General features: G+C 41.8%; 1 protein-coding gene across 3 annotated transcripts in view; it reads left to right on the top strand.

The window, feature by feature from the left end:
* Positions 1-19,900, top strand: part of USP31 (ubiquitin specific peptidase 31) — a 73,530-nt gene that overhangs the window by 38,406 nt on the left and 15,224 nt on the right. Inside the window, exons 6-13 of one of the 3 annotated variants that reach the window (XM_008536259.2) lie at positions 719-863; positions 5,965-6,145; positions 8,866-8,977; positions 9,581-9,675; positions 11,301-11,378; positions 11,972-12,101; positions 15,901-16,020; positions 18,376-18,601. In XM_008536259.2, coding sequence (XP_008534481.2) covers positions 719-863; positions 5,965-6,145; positions 8,866-8,977; positions 9,581-9,675; positions 11,301-11,378; positions 11,972-12,101; positions 15,901-16,020; positions 18,376-18,601 — 1,087 coding nt within the window. The remainder of the gene's footprint in view (positions 1-718; positions 864-5,964; positions 6,146-8,865; positions 8,978-9,580; positions 9,676-11,300; positions 11,379-11,971; positions 12,102-15,900; positions 16,021-18,375; positions 18,602-19,900) is intronic. The other 2 variants (XM_070568332.1, XM_070568333.1) reach the window with 2 other exon arrangements.

A 19,900-nucleotide genomic window follows, 5' to 3' on the forward strand; every position in this document is an offset into this window, starting at 1 on the left:
TTCCTTTTTTTTTCTTGTGCATATACTACATTTATTATTGTGCATTATCTTGTGCATATACTAAATTTCTAAAAATGGCATTATTTACACACATTGTCGTTTACCTCGCTTCTTACTCACTTAGGAGCTCTTTCCATATTAGTGCAGATATATGTAGCTCATTCTTTGTAATAGTTTTATAATTCCGGTAGGACTGTAATATATGTAACTAGTTCCTATTGTTGGACATTTGAATTGATATCATCTTTTTTTTCTATACAAATATCCATGGTTCTTTGACATTTTTCAACCTGAAAAAAAGAAAATGTAATGATGTAGGAGAAAATTTCAGTCAGATGCAGTCTCTATCCTCGCTGTGAGACTGAAGAGTTGTGTACCCTTAGGCAAGTCACTCCCTCTCCTTAGTTTCTTCCCCCTGTGAAACAAGGCGTTAAATTTTATAGTCCCCTGGGTCTCTTGCTCACCAAAACTTAGAGGAACTCTGGATTTCCTGCCGTAGTATTCTGAAACCAGAGTATGTTGTTATACAATTATAGAGAATATTGTGCTTCTAAGATTCTCTCATCGAAGGCAAGTAATGTGGGCTCTAGGAGATGCTTCAGAGCCCTCTCAGATCACTGCGAGTCCTGACGGTCTGGAGAAGTTCATATCAGAATTGGGAGATCAATTCGTATTGCCTTTCTGGTTATCCAACTATTTACATTTTTCCCATTTTTAGATTGTGTTAACAGAAATGTACTATGATGGGTTCCATCGTTCCTTTTGTGACACAGATGACCTGGAAACAGTCCATGAAAGCGACTGCATTTTTGCCTTTGAGACTCCAGAAATATTTAGGCCTGAAGGAATTCTCAGTCAAAGAGGTAAATGAGCATCTGTTTCCAGAATTCCACCTGGATTTGCAGATTTAACAAAAGTCTACCCTTTTAGATGTCTATTATATGATGGTATAATTTTTTTTAATTGTAATAAAATACCTATAATGCTTTTTTTTTTAAATGATCGTATAAATTTTATGGTAACACATTTCCCTGGAAGAAGGCACTGTTTTAGGCAAAGTTATTTCCTTAATTTCTAAGCTTTCCTGTCCGAAGTTGGGGCAGCCCCTTTCTGAAGCTCAAGAATATGTCCTCCTGTAAGTGGCCTTATGTGGCACCTTATGACAGCACTCAGGAAGGTATAGTATGCTGTAGCTTTCTTTTGTTTGGTTTTTGCTACCAGCTTTGATGCTTAATTTCTAAATTCTAAAATCATTGCTATAGAATGTTTTCTTGATACTTGCATTTAAGAAATGTGCATGTAACTCTTCATAAATAGGCAGCAAAAGATAGTGAAACTGGACAACGCTGATCTTGCCCTCCGTTTGGGCTGTGATTTGGAACTTAGCCTGTCTCTCCACTATGCTTGGAGGATTTCGGGGCTATTTCTGATTCTAGAGTTGCCAGGCAACTGTTCCCGGCCTTAGTGTTCTTCCTGGTTCTGGAGCTCCTGTTCTTTTTGCTCTACTCCAGCGGTTATCGAAGCATCAGTGTCACCTGGGGACTGGTTAGAAATGCAAATTCTTGGGATCCCAGCCCAGACTTTCTGAATGAGAAATGCAGGGGCAGGGGCCGGTAATCTGTTTAAACAACTGATTCTGATGCACATGAAAGTTTGAGAACTACTACTCTACCCAGCCTTATCAGTATTTTCTACTGCCATGATTTCTAGAACTAAAACCCCCACCAGCCCCCACTTGCCTTCTGGTTCCATTTCCTGACTTCCAGCTGTCCCCTAGAATCTCTGCATAGAAGTCCTACAGGCTTTTACACTCAGTGGTTCTTTCTTAGACTGGGTCCTCTTGCATTTCTTCTGTGGAATAATGGTAGCACCATCCTTCCCTTTACCCAAGCTGGGTGCCAGCGCTTCTCCCTCAAAATTCACATAGAACTGATCAATCACTCTGTGCAGTTTTCCTCTTCATCCTACTGCCATGGACACAGTTCAGACCAGAATCAGCTGGGCTTTTCTAGTAACTTCTTTACTATTATCTTCACCCCTGGGCTTTCTCCTGTTCAGTTATTTCTCCATAGTGCCACCAGGCCTGTTCTGACATACAGTTCTGATCATGTTACATGCTTATTGATTGACCAGTGGTTTCCCTTTGTGTAAGATTAAATTGAACTCCTGGGAAGAATCCTGGTTCCCCAGGATCTGGTCCTTGCCTTTCTTTCCAGCCTCTCTGCTATATGCCATCTCTTACCCCTTCCCCCCTTTCCAAGATCCTCTTTCTTTCTCAAACATACCCCATGCTTTTACCCTTTCCGTACTGTTTGCTCTGATGAAAATTTGCTTCTTCAGTTCCTGTCTCATTAGCTCCTCCTTTGTCTCCCTACGCACACATCCCCTCAATCTCCCATCCCACCCAGTCCAAGCAGCCATTATCGACTTTCTGTCTCCACAGATTTCCCTGGTCTAGACTTTCACGTGGGTGAATCATAAGTGGCCTTTTGTGACTGGCTTCTTTCACTTAGCATGTTTCAGGGTTCGTCCACATTGTAGCATGTATCTGTCCGTCATTCTTTTTTACGGCTGAATGTTATTCTGTTACGTGTATATACCACATTTTGTTTATTCCTCTATTGGTGGACATTTGGGGTGTTTCCACCTTTTGGCTATTGTGAAATATTAGTGCTATTTCACATTCATGTACAATAGTGCTGACCATCCACGTACAAGTATATGTTTGAATACCTGTTTTCAATTCTATTGGGGTATATACCTAGGAATGGAAATGCTGGGTCATATGATAATTCTATGTTTAACTTTCTGAGAAATTGCCAAACTGGTTTCCACAGCAGCTGCATCATTTTCATTCCCACCAACAATATTATGAGGGTTACAGTTTCTCCACATTCTTGACCAACATTTGTTATTTTCAGATTTTTTGATTATAGCCATCCTAGTGGGTATGAAGTTATATGTTGTTGTGGTTTTTATTTACTTTTCTGTAATGGTAAATGATGTTGATCATCTTTTCACGTGGTCATTGGCCATTTGTATATTCTCTTTAGAGAAATGTCTATTCAAGTCCTTTTTCCATTTTACAATTGGGTTGTTTGTCTTTTTCTTGTTGAGTTGTAAGAGTTCTTTGTATATCCTAAATACTAGACCCTTATCAGATATATGACTTGCAAATATTTTCTCCTGTACTGTGGGTTATCTTTTTAACTGTCTTCATAGTGTCTCTTGATGCACAAAAGTTCTTAATTGTGATGAAGTCTAATTTATCTTTTTTTCTTATGTTGCTCATGCTTTTTGTCACATCTCATGCTTTTTGTCTCATATCTAAGAATCCATTGCCAAATCCAAGGCCATGAAGATTTACCTGTATGTTTTCTTCTAGGAGGTTTTGTTTTTTTTTTTTTTTTGGTCATTTTTAACAGTTAGGTCTTTAGTCCATTTTGAGTTAGTTTTTGTAAATGGTGTGAGGTAGGGAGTTCAGCTCCATTCTTTTACATGTAAATATTCAGTAGTGTCAGCACCATTGTTGAAGAGACTATTCTTTTCTCATTGAATGTCTTAATGCCCTTGTTGAAAGTCCTTATTTTAGTTCCTCTCTTCCTTCACCTCCTATTTCCAGAAATCTCTGGTGCCTCTAGTTTCAGAACCTTTTGGTAATTCTCTATAATGGGTTGGTTAGCTTTCTCCATAGCCAGTTTAGGATTCAATTTTCTTTGGTCTACTCATGTGAGCATTATTGTCGACAGACAGTCTCTTATTTCAGTTTTCATTCTTCTTTGACCCAGGAACATTTTTTGTTTGTTTTCCAGTTGTTGCGTATTCGTGCATGTGCTTTTGTTTGTTTATTTTCTAATTTTAATTGCTTTACAGTCAAAAATACCCAATCATCACCTTATCCAGAAAGCCTTTCCCCACATACCCGACCCTGGGCTGGCTGGCTGACTCCTGCTCTTCTGTGCTCCACTCGTAACTTCTGCTAATCTCTGACTCTAGCAAGTTGTGTGGAAATGATCTGTTTTCTCCCCTGTCCTTCCACCTTACTGTGAAATTCTCTGCAGTTGTGACTACGTTTTGCTTCATCTTTCTGTACCCAGCAGTTCAGTATAGTTCCTAATATACAACAAGAGCTCAATTGATGTGTTCAACTGAGAATTTCCCCAAATCTCCCTTTGCACCCCAGTTGCTAAGAGTTAGGACTAAATTTCTATTTTTAAGTGAGTTTGGTGAGGTCCAAGGTTATCATATTATAGGCAGATAGTGCTTTTGTTGGAAGAATATACCCACTTATTGAGTATGTGTTAGCCTCTGTTCTAGAGCCTTAGAAATCTTTTGTTTAATGCATATGAAACTACTACTTTCCCCACTTTACAAACATAGGAGCTGAGACTTCGAGAGGCTAAGTAACTGCCTGGGTTACCCGGCTGATAGTAAAGAGCCTACACTTTGAATGTAGAGCTTGATTTCTGTGGCATCTCCTCATCTCATTAGGGATCCTCATCGCTTTTAGAACAGTCTTCCCAGTCTTCTGCCAAGAACCTGGGAAAGGAAGTCAGGCATTGTCTCAATTCCAGACTTCTGTTATTTTTATTTTCTCACACCCAAGTTTCAAATGGCTTTGAAGTGAAATCTGCTCTTCCTTTTCTGATTTCTTCATGGTGTTTAAGCTTAAAAAATTTGCTTCCCCATAAACAAACACGTGGACAAAGAGAACAGATTAGTGGTTACCAGGGGAAAGGGGGAGTGGGGAGTGGGGACAGAGGGTAAAGGGGCGCATCTATAGTGTGACCAACAAATAATAACGTGCAACTGAAACACAAGGTTGTAAACTATCATAACCTCAATAAAAAATAAAACAGAGAAAAAGAAAGTTCGCTTCCCTCTAGAAGTTTGATGAAGATTCAGTTTTCCCTCGTTTCTAGTTTCTGTGTTCTTTCTTTAAGCTCTAATTTATCTGGAATTTATTTTGGTATTAACCATAAACTTGTCATTTTAAATTGCTGTCATGCTGGTGTACCTTAATAGGTTCAGCAAGTCTCGTATTCCTTGCTCCATGTTTAGGCTATTGCCAGAATTCTGCTCTGAATGCTTTTGTGTAAATCATTTTTTATTTTATTCTCCTTCTGGTGGTATTGTTATTTGTGTGTGTGTGTGCGCGTGCTGGTGATGGAGGGAGGTGGTGGTGTAGTGGTAGTTGAGGGCTTCCTTCTCTTCTCCTGTTCAGGTATCATTTCCTTAGTCTGCATTTCCAAAGGATTAAAGAAATGAACCATTATTTAGTCAAACATTTATTGAGTTCCTCCTGAGTGCAGGGCATTGTGCTAAGGTGCTGTTGCTGAGTACGTTTGATTGACACATAGCTCTGCTTTGGGGCATTTCTAAAGACCTGGTTTTCCGCAACCAGAACGGTGCCTGTGAAACATATTTTCGTTCACTGTAATGTAGGTTGATCCAGTCTAGTGGATGGTGTTAAAGTTGACGTGGTCTATAATGGCTGTGGGTCTAGTAAGTGTAGTTTAGCTTTTGTTTCTTGTAAGTCTGGCTCTTCAGGGAGAAGAAACTGCTCTTGGAATATTGAAAATCATTCCACATGTACTAGTCTTTATTTTTTATTTAAAATTATTTGCTTGTTAGTTGCATGGTTTCCCTTTAAATTTGTCTGGTAGGTTCTTTCTGCAAACTTGCCTTTCTAACACTATATCTAATATTTGCTAAGGGAACGAGTTTTAATTTCCAGTTTTTAAGATAGGTGAGGCTTGTTTAAAGGAAAAAATGGACACTAAGGAAATTATCTTGATGGCTAAATGAGTAGTCTCAAAGCAGACCATTTGTTCCTTTTTTCTGTTGCAGTTTAAATTACATAATGAAAACTTCTTAATTTCCCTATTGGGTAAATTTCTTTGTAATGAATGAATGGAAAGAATTTTGAAGAGATAAAAAAGTTGTTTTTTCATTCTGTTTCAGGAATCCACTTAAACAACAATCTGAATCACTTGAAATTTGGCTTGGATCATTGCAGGCTGTCTTCTCCTACACACACAGCAGCAAAGCAAGGGAAAGTGGACTTGCCCCCAACAAGAACAGGAACTGACAAGATTGTTCTGTTAGTGTGTAACCGAGCCTGCACTGGGCAGCAAGGGAAAAGGTAGAAACTGCTTTTTATTTTTTTAATAGATTTTTTTTTTCCTGCTTTTTCTCCCTAAACCCCTCCAGTACATAGTTGTATATTTCAGTTGTGGGTCCTTCTAGTTGTGGTATGTGGGATGCCGCCTCAGCATGGCCTGACAAGTGGTGCCATGTCTGCGCCCAGGACCCGAACCAGGGAAACCCTGGGCCACCAAAGCGGAGCACATGAACTTAACCACTCAGTCATGGGGCCAGCCAGCCCCAGTACTGAGACTTTAAACTCTAATACTTTCAAACATTTTTAAAAGTAGGGATGAAAAATCCTTATTTTTAGTAATTAATCTTTGATTCTGATATTTAGAAAGAATACATGTATAAATTGACCTGATTTGAGGGGCTGGGTGGGGGAGAATAAAATTAGAGTGAAAGAATCTGAGTTAGAAAGGCTCTTCAAGTTCATCTGGTTTTTGAAGGCTCATTTCTTATGTTTATTTTCAGCTCAGGCTCCTCTTGGGACTCCAGACCTATAGACCTATATCCAGCTACTTTCTTAACAGCTTTTTTTTTTTTTTTTTAAGTTCTTAACATACCTACTTGGATGGTACGTGCACCTCAATCTTATGTCCCTAAGTGAACTCGTTATCTTTCCCTGTAAACCTGGCCTTCCAGTATTTCCTGTCTTAGCAGATGGCACCACTATTCATTCAGCTGCTTATGTCAGAAATCTCTCTCAAATCTGTTTCCCTTTGTAACAATTTTTGAGAGTTTAAGGCTAGCTTTTAAAGAAGCTTTATCACTGTAGTAATGTAACCTGAGTATTAACAAGATATGGATATGTTTCACAGAGAAAGGACTGTGTTTCCAGTATTTGTCAGGGTAGCATTTATATTGGCCTTTTGAAATATTGGTTGGAAATAAGTTCCTTATTTAAGGATGGTAAATAACCTAAAAGCAAAATGTGTTGATGTGTAAATTTATGATATTCATTAATAAATACTTAAGTGTTTACAGTGTGTCGGGCACTGTTCTAAACACGGGGTACAGTAGCAAACAAGACAGACAGGGTCTGTGCTCTCATGGAGCTGACATCCTAGTTAGGACAGGCTGGCTATAAACATGCGAACATGTTTACCTCCAGACGGTCGTTAGCGCCGTGAAGATACTACAACAAGCTGGTGTGATAGTGTCCTGGTACGGGGCTGGCCAAACTGTGTGAGAGAGGGGTCAGGGAAGGCGTCCCTGAGGAGGCAGCCACTGAGCCGAGCCCCAGTGAGGAGAGAGCGTGAGCCTCTGGGGGAAACGCTCCGTGGAGAGGGGACGTGAGTATAAAGATGCGGAGACTAGAAGGAGCTTAGCATGTTTGAGGGACAGAAGGAAAGGCAGCTCATCGTATTGGCATAAAATAAAGGAATTGTAGAGTCCCCTTCCTGATGCTGGTCGCTTAAAAGTAAAGATACTATGTGAAAATATGGTCAGCTGATTTACATGTGCTTATAACTTATTTCACATCACAGTCATTTTTAGACAGATAGGTTCACTGCTGAGAATTGCGAGTAAACTGATGCTTGTCAGGGATGGGTTTCTTGGTGACTTTAGCACCTCTGCTTCGGCCTGAGTCAGGGTTTGTCTGTTTCCTCATTTGTTGGTTCAGTCTTTCGTTCATTAAGCATTTACTATTTCCTAGGCAGTGGCTGTTGGGGCTGCTACGATAAATGCGTCACAGTTCCTGCTGTCGAATAACTCAGTCTATTGGTAGAGGCAGAAAAATGGACAGTCTTGGTAGCACAGTGTACTTAGTGCTGTGGTGCAGATAGCACAGGGAACAAGTCTGTAGAGTGCTTCCTGGAGAAGAATGTCTCCACTAGGTTTTCATGTGGATGAGTAGGAGATAGCCCAGAAGAGGGTGGGGAGGGTATTCCAAGCTGAGGGAACTGGCTGCACAAAGACCTGGGTGTGTGAGGAGGACACCTTCAGGGCACAGCAAGTAGGTCTGACTGACTGGGGCTTGGGTGAGAGTGAGGCTGGGCCAGTGGTCCGCCACCTTGGCTGCATATTAGAACCACCTGGGGAGGGAGCTCCTAAAAGAATCTGAGTGCTCAAGCCACATACTAGTGATTACAGCAGAATCTTGGGGGGCTGCACTTGGGCATCCTTGTTTTTTAAAGTTCCTTCAGTGATTTCAGTGTGTACCCAAAGCTGAGAACCACAGTACTGCCTCTAATTCTCTAACACCTGAGAGCCCAGCACTGGCAGGGGCCACATGGCTTCTACCCTAGGCCAGGAGCTGACTTTCTGTGTCACTGTCTTGCCAGTGCCTTCCTTGTTGTCAGACTATTGGGATATGGCCGCCTGCCTGCTAGACCTTCCAGCCCTGTCTATTCTTTTGACACCTAACCCCATATATGTTTGACCCATGCCGTGTGCCAGCCTCATGTCCAGTCGCACGTGGTTCCCTCACCATCTCCACTAGTCCTGTCCTCTTGCTACCTAATATCCTAGCATTATACTCCCCTAGAATCCATTTTGGTGTATGAGCTGTTAAATTTTATTTAAAAATCTAAGCTTCTTCTGACTGCCTTATCTACTTATGAGAGTTACTATTAAATTTCCTGTTTGTTTTGAGAACTATCCTAAAACCAATTTTATAGTGATTCCATTTAAAAAGATCGTGAATAAAGAATTACAGTATTAAAGGAATTGCCATACTTTTAAGGCAATTACAATATTTATGTGTGTTAGATTTGGACTGCCTTTTGTGCTGCACTTAGAGAAGACAATAGCATGGGACCTTCTGCAGAAGGAAATCTTGGAGAAGATGAAGTATTTCTTGAGGCCCACGGTTTGCATTCAGGTGTGTAAGCATTTTGATACTCCAGCATAGCACGCGTGTGTACCCAGTGAAGAAACAGTCATTACAGTGAAATCTGAAATTCAGACTCTGCCCTCAGGGAACACTAGGCACTGAGCTGGAATGTTGGGAAGCCCTGCGGAAAAGCTGTTTCGTAAAGTCAGCTATGTTCAGCTTTTCAAGGCTGAGGACTTATCCCTCATTGTGTGAAGGGAGCTGGCCACTGCAAGATTTTCCTTGAACTGCTGGGTATTCCTTTATAATATTTGTCTAATAAAGATCAGCACATGATTAGCTTGGAGAGATTTTTGTGGAACATCTGTCTTTATATTTCAAAATTATGATTCCTATATTAAGGTATCCATGGAAGACTTACATTAAGTTAGTGTCCAGCTGCGGTAACATATTACTTGTGCTGCATAACATATTTGGTATGTAAATTGCATTTGGGTAAATCATATTTGAAGTACATTAGAGTGGCTCCACAACCTAACAGAATTTTGCAAAACAGTTTGCTGTCCCTCTAATGTGTTTTGGAAATGCCACTGTGAAACAGATGCCCTTGAAGAGAAATTCAGTCTAATTCTCCTTTACTGTTTGACACAGGTGTGTCCATTCAGTTTGCGTGTGGTCAGTGTTGTGGGAATAACATACTTACTGCCCCAAGAGGAGCAGCCCCTGTGCCACCCAACGGTAGAAAGGTAAAAAAAAAAAAATCACCTTGTGGAATTTCATACATACTCATGTATAATATCTAGTGATGTCTGGTATAATTTCCACATAAATGTGGTAGGTTCCTCAGGCTCATTTAGAAATTCAGTACTTATTTTACTTTTTGATTCCTATTTGAGTATGATAAGTTCAATGATCTTTTTTGAAATCAGATAAGCCTGGAGGACTCATGTTAAGAAAGTAAATTCATATGTGTCCCAGGACTACAGATGAATTACACTTTCATAGTCACCAAGATTGAAGTTTTCTAAAGTAGAATTCTATTTATACCACTTGCTCCTTGAAATCCTTAAATGGTAACTTGTGTCCTAAAAGAAAAAGCCTATGTTCCACAGTGTGTGAGGTTCTCCAGTTTGAACTCTGATTACTTCCCTTTTGTCAGGCCTCGCTCTTCTTCTCCCCAGCATCTTAAACCTTCAGCAATATCAGAGTCCTGAGGACGATTTGCACGTGTGATGCTGGGTTATGTGTGTCTTTGCATGTGTGGTTTCCTCTGTTGATAAATTCCTTTCCTTTGAGTCTTTCTTTGCACTGTCCTTCCTTCCCTGCCCTCTGGTAGATTTAGTTACTCTACTCTGCCACCTCTGTGCTTTCTACATGTTTCTGTTACATGAAAACACTCTACTCTATTGATAAAAAAAAGAGAGATATGTGGGGGCTGGCCTGGTGGCGCAGCAGTTAAGTTTGCACGTTCTGCTTCAGCGGCCCGGGGTTCACCAGTTCGGATCCCAGGTGCGGACATGGCAACGCTTGTCAAGCCATGCAGTGGCAAGCGTCCCACATATAAAATAGAGGAAAATGGGCACGGATGTTAGCTCAGGGCCAGTCTTCCTCAGCAAAAAGAGGAGGATTGGCAGCAGATGTTAGCTCAGGGCTAATCTTCCTCAAAAAAAAAAAAAGAGATGTATGTGTGTGTGTATATATATGTATATATATTCACTGCACATATATGGATACATAAGTATAAAACCATTATTGTTTTTATTGTAACGATATTTTCAGCAAATATTGTAGTGTCTGCATTTTGGTAACGTTGACTATTAGTGCTGCAAGAGTTTCTCAGGAGATGGCAGTGAGCCAAGGAACTGGGGGGCTTTAGGAAGGAAGGAGGTGGAACTTGCATGGTGCCTTGCAGGGAGCACGTTGCTTAGATTGGCATGGGCATAGTCCGAGGACTAGGCATGTATATGGGGGGAGGTGGAGAGGGGCAGGAGCAGGCTTTGTTCCCAGAGGGACCGTTGTCCTGTCTCTGTTTGGGGTGGTGAGAAATGGGACAAAAAGTTGGAAAGGTCATAAAGAACATCTAGGAGTGATTGTGGGCAGCCTTATAACATGATACTGGATTTCTTCCAATCTCTGTTTCTATGTGGACATTTTAGTTTAAGGATTTTTCAGTCCAATTGTAACCTAGTTATTAAATATGACATTATAATGGCCTTGCTAGAACCATTTTCTGATGGAGAATGATGATGAAGATTTTCAGTAATCACATTGTGATTTCCAATTTCAGATATGACATAATCATATTTAAGTAAAATCCGTTTATTTAGAAAACAATGTGTGACTTCCTTCCCCTCCCCTCCCCATCCTATAGGGCATTAAAATCTTGTGGACCAGGTGGCACTGCTCATGTGAAATTAGTGGTAGAATGGGACAAGGAGACAAAAGATTTGTGAGTATTTTTTTACTTAGTGTTTATAGAGTCATTGTTTTAATGATCATTTTAGTGGTATACCTTTGATCTTTCAAATTAGCTGAAACACAAATCTCTGTTTTCTTTAGCTAAGTATCCAAGTGTAGTGCTAATCCTTTATGTAAGCAGTTTATTCTTTCTTTCCTATACATTGTGTTGTCTGGCTCCCAAACCTTAGAACATTTGTTTGCTGCTAATGAGACAGAAGCTGTATATTCATTAACTACTGTATAGGTCCAGTTACTTTGATTTTTATTACAGGCCCATTAACTCTAGTAAGTTCTGTCAAATGCCCCTAGAGACAAAGGACAATAGTATATGAATTAATCAGCACAGTTGATGGCCAATCCCAGAAAAACCAGCTGCAGGTTATTTCTTGAAAATGACTTTATAGATTGAGAACTTTTCATGCACATTTAGGAACATAGAAAAGTTGGCTTACCGCTTTTGCTTTCTTATACACTCTTTTTTTATGAATTTATGGTTACATTGTGAAGTTGCGATTTTATTTTTGTGTCCGTTTTGCAAGATGGTCTCTGATAACAATGCTTTTTTTACCCCCCTAATTATAGCTTGTTTGTAAATACTGAAGATGAGTATATTCCTGATGCAGAAAGTGTCCGTCTGCAAAGGGAGCGTCATCATCAGCCTCAAACTTGCACTTTATCCCAGTGTTTCCAACTCTACACCAAAGAGGAACGGGTAAGGACTGGGCAGCATTTCTTGGGTGGGGAGGGTGGTAGGGAGGGGGGCATGGCAAGATGACAATGAAGGAACAAATTATGCTCCAAAAAGTTCTCCGGGATTTTTTCATTTACATACAGTTCTATACACATAATGGACATCTTATTATTATTCCTTTTAGGGCTTTAACAAAAAGTAGTGTAAGTTTCCAGAAAACCTTGATTAACTGAAATGCTCTAGAAATGAACCTTTCTAGTTAATTCTTTTTTTCCTTTTTGGATAAATTGATAAATTTTTGATAAATTTTGATAAATTTATATTATGTTTCAATTTAGAGATTTAAAATTATTTTCCTTAGTAACTAGACCAGTGAGTCTCAACTTTTTTGGTGCTAGGGACATAGGTGGTAGGAGCTATTTAAAATTTAAACTTAATTAAAGTTAAAAATCCAGTTCCTTAGTTTTGTTATTCACATTTTGAGTGCTCAATAGACACACGTGGTTAGTGGCTCTCGTGTTGGACAGTGCAGATATAGACAGAAAGTTCTACTGGACAGCATGCTCTGGACCACTTAGCACAGTGCTTTGCAGGTAGTAGGGACTCAGTAAATATTTGACTGAAATGATGGACGGATAGATGGATAAATGTCTCTGTGGATGGGGCCCAGGCTTAGGCTTTAAAACTCTCCCAATTGATACACTTTGAGAAACCTTGACTAGACCACATGGAGTTTATCCAATTTTTTTTTTTAAAGATTGGCACCTGAGCTAACAACTGTTACCAATCTTCTTTTTTTTTTTTCCTGCTTTTTCTCCCCAAGTCCCCCCAGTACGTAGTTGTACATTTTACTTGTGGGTCCTTCTAATTGTGGCATGTGGGACGCTGCCTCAGTGTGGCCTGATGAGTGGTGCCATGTCTCCACCCAGGATCCAAACCAGCGAAACCCTGGGCCGGCGCAGAGGAGCTTGCGAACTTAACCACTCGGCCACGGGGCTGGCCCCTATCCAATCTTGAGTTGATGTTTAGGACCATAATTTTAACCACCAATTGTTACTGCTCACTTTTTTTTTTAATTTTTAATTTTTTAATTTTTATTTTTTTATATTTTTTTGAGGAACATTAGCCCTGAGCTGTTCATAGCTAGTTCCTTTAATAATTTTTCATAAGACATCTTTTTTCAGTTTGGGGCTTATATAAAATAGTTGGCTTTGAAACTGGTTGATTACATCCTCTGTGTAGCACCTTATCCTATTTCACTTTTTAAAAATTGATTTGGCAGATGTTTGAAAATGTCACAAAGGCTAAAAGTGAGCAGATCTAATAGATGGCAGCATTCGTATTCTATAAAACATCCCACTGATCTAGGGGGATGATGCGTTTTAGTAGGGACTCACTCGTTCCGTAGATGTTTATCGAGCACATACTACGTGCTGGGTACTGCAGATAGAGAAGGGAACAAGACAGCTGCCGTTTCTGCCCTCAGGCTCTTTACAGTCTAGTGGGGATAAACAAGTAAATAAAGGAAGCAAAGGCCCTGGGGTGGGAAGGCACTTGGCATGGTTCTAGCAGTGCCTGGCACATAGAAAACATCTAATAAATTTAGACTGGAATGAATGAATGAATGAGTGTTACTTGGGAGGGTCAGTCACTGGGTCCAAAAATAACAGTACAAACATAGAAGGGGAGAAGGGGAGACTTCGCAGTAGGCCGTGTGGCAATAACTTGAGGGTCTAGTTGTCTGCGAGCTCAGTATTGACCAGCAGTGTTGTGTGGGTGTCAGCCACTGTCATGCTACCTTAGGAGTCCTGTCCAGCGCTCAGATGATGATAGTGCTGCTCTTTTCAGTACTTAAATGTTCGCTGTTAGGAGACTGACAAACTGGGGCACAGGCAGAGAGAGTGGATAAGGAACGGTGCATCTGGAAATCAGGACTCACTGCATGTACTGTGACAAAGGAGGCCTTCAGTGGGGATCCGATAGTTACTTGCAGGCGCCTGAAGGACTGTCTGTGGATGAGAGATTGGGCTTAATTTTTTCTAAAAAGCAGAACTTAAAGATTGGAAATTACAGGGAGAGATTTTGTCTTAATATGAAGAAGGACTTGGTTACAGACTATGAAAATGGAGTAGCTGCCTCCTGAGATAGCTCCCCTTCATTTGCTAGGCAGAGTTAGCTAGACCAGCGATGCTCAAAGTGTGGTCTGTGGGTCTGGGAGCTCTTTTTAACAGTTTACAACAAGATAAGTACAAAAATCAGAGAAGTGTTTTAGAAACCATCATAGCTGTCAGACATTGTCATGACATTCTTATTGCATCTTAGAAAAGTGTGTGTTTGTAATGTATTGGAAATTGAAAATAAATAACAGCCTGCTCCTTTACCAGAAGCACTGGGCTGGATGGCCACGTTTGTAGACTATTATGTCACACAGATGTGGACTTAGGAGATGACAGTTTAGGTCCCTTCAGTCTAACTTTCTGATTCACTTTCATCCACCCAAACTTCTGTCCCTCCCACCTTTCCTACAAACATGACTGGGTCCCCCTGTCTTGAAAGAAAATTCTTCCATTCTGCTTCCCTTTTAAATTACCTCGCCAGTGTTTCTCTTCCTCTTTTCTGCCTAACTTCACCGTTAGTGGTTTCAGCTCTTTTCCCGTCCTCTCTCCTTCCTTTCCAAACCTTGTGTCGTCTCTCTGACTTGCATTTCTGACACTGCTCTCTGAAGTTCTCAGTGGCCCCTCGTTTCCTCATTTCCTCATGGCCTCTGCTCAGTCTGCTTTTAACCTCTGCATAGGATGTGGTGCTGATAACCATCCTGTTCTCGCCACTCTGTTTTCTTAGTATGCATAAAAGGGAATGCTTCTGATGTGCCTGTTTTTCTGCCTATGCACCCTCAGGTTCTCGTGGTTTCTCAACTTTTGTATTTCCCTTAGAAACAGGCATTCCCCAAGATTCTATTCTTGGCTTCTTTCTTTCTCTTCCATCATGGTGGACATTGCCATCCATTCCCAATGCTTCCTTTACCTCATCAGGTTGATGGTTTCAGATCTAATGCATCTTCTAAACTCCAGAGTGGCTTTTTAAAATCTCTCACCAGACATGCCTATTGGTACCTCTAAAATGTGTGCCCATCCTGAAACCCTTCCCTACAGAGATGACATGCGTGGATTTGAGGCCTGAGATTGACATTTAGAAAGGTCTTGTTGACAGCAGGAGGGGGAGGAGTGTTGGGGCAGTTCAGTGCTTGGGGGAGAGAGAACAGTTAAGACACTTGAAGAAGTCCAGGTAAGAGAATGAGCGAGGACTAAATTAAGGCAGTGTTAGTGGGATTGGAGAGGAGGAAACAGGTATCAGAAATGGCAGAGAGTATTACTTTGGATGGATGTGGAGCAGGAGGAAGAGGACAGAGTTTGAGGGTTTGGGATAACTACCTGTGTTCTGCTTGTGGTGGGTGGTAGTGGTATTTGCTGAGGTGGGACATACAGAAGGAAGAGAAAGGGGAACTATATTGATGGAAAGGCAGTGAGTTAGTTTGGGAGTATGCTGAGTGTGAGGTGCTTCTGTGCATTTAACATCCTCTTTGTAAATATTTACCTATTTAGTCATTCCTTTTTGAGAGGTAACCTATTCAGCAAACATCTGGGTGCCAACTCTGCCCAGGTGCCACTTTTGATTGTGTTTTCCATTGACTCCATCATATGTAGTTTCCAGAGAGAATCTGAGTTGACCGTGCCCTGGCCAGGAAGTGCGTCCAGCTGTCTCCTGTAAGAAAGTCTTGCCTAAAGTGGCACTTAACGGAAGTCGTGCTCCTTGTTTTCAGCTTGCCCCGGATGACGCCTGGCGTTGCCCACACTGTAAGCAGCTGCAGCAGGGGAGCATTACGTTAAGCCTCTGGACCCTGCCTGATGTGCTTATTATACATCTAAAGAGATTTCGACAGGTAAGGAAATCCTCTGTCATAGGCAAAAAGGCTGTGACCAAGTTTCTTATGCCCCCTGCTGGTGGGCTGTGTGGGGTTCTTTGGTGTCCCTGCCTGATCCAGTGGTTTGTCTGTGTTGTTAGAAACACATCTCTCTGCCCCTGTGTTTGGGGTCATGTTTTGTTCTTTCCCAAAGCAACATTTGGGCTCCTGTGACTCTAAATCCTAAACATTTTAGTTCATACTGCAGATATTTTACTTGTTCTTGAGGGTTTGCTTTAGGTTTGTAAATGTTGTGCTTAGGTAAGTGTACTTTGGGATTAAAAAAAAAGTAGAGCTCCTTTCTGTGAGTGCGTAGAATTCTATTTCTACCTAAAGTAATAACAGCTGTCGACCTGCTCCCAAGGAGCTGTTGTGTAGTTGGGGAGATGAGTCATAAATATATACAAAGAAGATCTGCTTTGAGTTGTATGGCTTTGTGAGTCAGTTTTTCCAAAAAGCCTGTCTATTCCCTAAAGATAGGGCTATCCTGGGCAGCCCCATTGTAAGAGAGGTGCATGGGAGGTAAATGTTACATGAGTCTCTGAGGCCCGGCTTTCGCAGGGTTTGTATCTGAAGGATTAAGAGTAGGCTTTTACCAGGCGAGGAGGAAGCAGGGCTGCACATGCGTAGTGGCAGAGGGAGCAGTGGGTGCAAAGCATGTACAGGAGGCTGCACGTAGGCCCACTTGGCTGGAGCTCCAGAGGGTGGGAGAAAGGAGTGAGGGGAGGTAGAAGAGGTGGGCAGGGGCTGGTCATCCAAGCAGACCTTGTCGGCAGGGTGGGATTCTGATGAGGGTTTTAAGCAAAGAAGCAGGATGACCAAATTTGTGTTTTGAAGAGACCGTTCAGCCTGCTGTGTGAGACTTAGAGGCCACAAGAATGAAGACAGGGAGATCTGAAGGAGGCCATTGTGGTCATCCATGTGGGAGGGATGCTCCTGGCTTGGAATAGAGTTGTGGCAGTGGAGGTGGAGAGACCTGAATAGATTTGAGAGATGCTTAGGACTTGCTGATGACGTGAAGGTGTCAGAGGTGGCACGCATATGGTCTCCAGGGCTGGGGCTTTCACACACAGGTTTGGGGTCCAGCTCCTGTAGTAGTCAAGAATGGGCATTTGCTTTGAGTGTCCCAACTGCATATTTCCACTGGGATCCACAGGTGGATGGCTGGTTGAGGGTTTAGACCCCAGCCTTCCCTGTCTCCTTCCACACACACATTTTCCCTTTGCTTTCTGTTTCTTTTGAAGGCATATCGTCACCATTCCAGCACCCCAGACTCAAACTGCAGTGTCATCTTTGACTCTTCTTTCTTGTCACTCTCATCTAGGCAGTCACCTCTTCAGCTTGGTTGTGCCTCTCCGTTCATTGACTTCTGTTTGTGTCTCTTTCTCCCCGTTCTTGCTGTGACCTGCCAGTTCAGACTTGTCATACTTTCCAGCTGGTTGCGTTTGCAGTGTGTTCTGATTGGTCTCTTAACCTACAGTACTCTTTCCTTTCTTCCATGTGTTGTGCACACGCATGCGGCTCTCCACTCACAACTCTGACTACATCACCTCCTCCCTCAAAGCCTGGCTGCTTCCCTCTTGACTACGGAACAGGATCCAGTTCTTTAGCCTGACCTTCCTGACCATCCAGGGCCCACCCTACCTCTCTCGTGAAAATTTTTCTTCTCTTAGTAGATCATAGCTCCTTGGAGTGGGCATTATCCATGCCCAGTTAATTTTTTTAAAGCTCCATAGACGCAGGAAACAGTCAGTAAATATCTATTCAACTGATGATTGGATTTCAAAGGATTTCCCAGTGGGCTTAATGAAAAATACAGATTACCCAAGATTGTCAGCTAAATGAATAGATTAAGCTAAGTCACTGTTAACTTAATGTCCTTGCTGGAGGAGCTGGGGAGGAAAGAGGCACTGCTTACTGAATGGCTGTTCTAGGCCAGCTCTGTGCTTTGCCCTTCACGTGTCTTATTACTCTGTTGCTTGCCACGCATGCCTCTGTGACAAGTGTCAGGATGAATCACCTGAAATTGTCATTTTGTGAGTCAAAAACCTAAAAACTCTTCATCAGATAAGGAAATGAAGACCCAGAGAGGCTCGTTACCCCTTATATGTAGATCCTTGTTGAGTCCATTTTTGGTGACGTTAAAACCTGTTCCTCCAGATAGTTAAAACTGTTAGTCTGTTTCCTTATTTTGTATGTGTCTTGGGAAACATCAGATAGGTAATTCTAACCCACTTCAGCTGATAGAGTCTGCATTCCACGCTAAACTGATCTACCATCTGCTTGCGTGAAAATATCATCAGAACTTGTTTTTCTTCTTTCTTCTTGCAACAGGAAGGAGACAGGCGTATGAAACTTCAGAACATGGTCAAGTTCCCCTTGACTGGCCTGGACATGACACCTCATGTGGTTAAGAGGAGCCAGAGCAGCTGGAGTTTGCCATCCCATTGGTCTCCGTGGAGACGTCCCTATGGACTCGGGAGGGATCCTGAGGACTACATCTATGACCTGTATGCTGTGTGCAATCATCATGGCACCATGCAAGGGGGGCACTACACAGGTCTGCAGTGCGAGAGGCTGGGTGTCTGTGCTGACCATTCCTTCAGATGTGTTTTGCTTGTGACAGGATCACTTTGCTTTAGAACCTCACTTTCTCTTCCAGTAGGCGGAATGCCAACTATGAGGGCAGTTTTCATCCTCTGGATCTCCGTCCAAGAACAGAGAAACGGAATTCTTCCCCTTATCCTGAGTGGGACCATCCGGTGGTTGTCTGACCTGATCGGGCAATGGTGTGTGCAGAGAGAGAGCGTCGTCTGGGTCGCTGCAGACTTGTGTTTCTCTCTCCTGCACTTCTTAGTTAACGTTTCGATCCACTTCCTCGAGGTTCTAGCTTCTCCCTTGTTTGAAGTGATTGTGAACCACTTTTATAGTATCTTTAAAGCGACTTGGAAGAGTGTTTCTTTTTCTTTTAAGGTTGAATTTACTTTTTCATTTGTAAAAGCAGCAGTGCTCATTGACTAGAGAGAGTTGGAAAGAACAGTGCTGTCATCCCTGGGTTTATCCCTCAAAAATAACCACTGGCAACATTTTGAAAAATTGTGGTAAAGTATACGTAGCAAAATTTACCATTATAACCATTTTTAAGTATACAGTTAAGCATCATTAAGCACGTTTACATCTTTGTGCAACCGTCACCACTATCCAGCTCTAAAACTTTTTTTATCTTCTCAAATTGATACTTCATATCCATTAAACAATAACTCCCATTGCCCCCTCCCCCTATCCCCTGGCAGCCACCATTCTTTATGTCTCTATGAATTTGACTACTCTAGATACTGCCGATAAATGGAATCATATAGAATGTGTCCTTTTGTGACTGGCTTATTTCACTTGGCATAATGTCTTTAAGATTCACCCACGTTATGTCAGAATTTCCTTTTTTAAGGCTGAATAATATCTCATTGTATGTAGGTAACATTTTGATGTCTGGTGTTTCCTTCCAGTGTTTCTCCGTAGGTTTTTGCCATTATTTTACACTTGTGATTATACTGGCATGTTGGGTTTAGGTGAACATTTCCAGAGCACCTCCTCTATAGCTTACACTGGGTTGTACCATATGAGAGGCACATTGGAAACGAACAGGTCCCAACCTCTACCTTCCAAGAGTGTAATCAAGGAGGGGGATGTGGGTACAAATGAAATGAAGGAGGAGTGACGTGTAATAGGTTCTGTGTGGAAGTGTGAACAGTGGTAGAGTAGGGGGCCAGAGGAGACAGTGGTCAGAGCACTCTCTTCCTGGAGGGACAGGAGGAGCAGCCTGCTGCCTGCAGTGAGGACCTTAGGGGCTAATGTGGGAGAT

The sequence above is a fragment of the Equus przewalskii genome, chromosome 12 (genome assembly GCF_037783145.1).
Source record: "Equus przewalskii isolate Varuska chromosome 12, EquPr2, whole genome shotgun sequence".
NCBI classification, from domain to species: domain Eukaryota; kingdom Metazoa; phylum Chordata; class Mammalia; order Perissodactyla; family Equidae; genus Equus; species Equus przewalskii.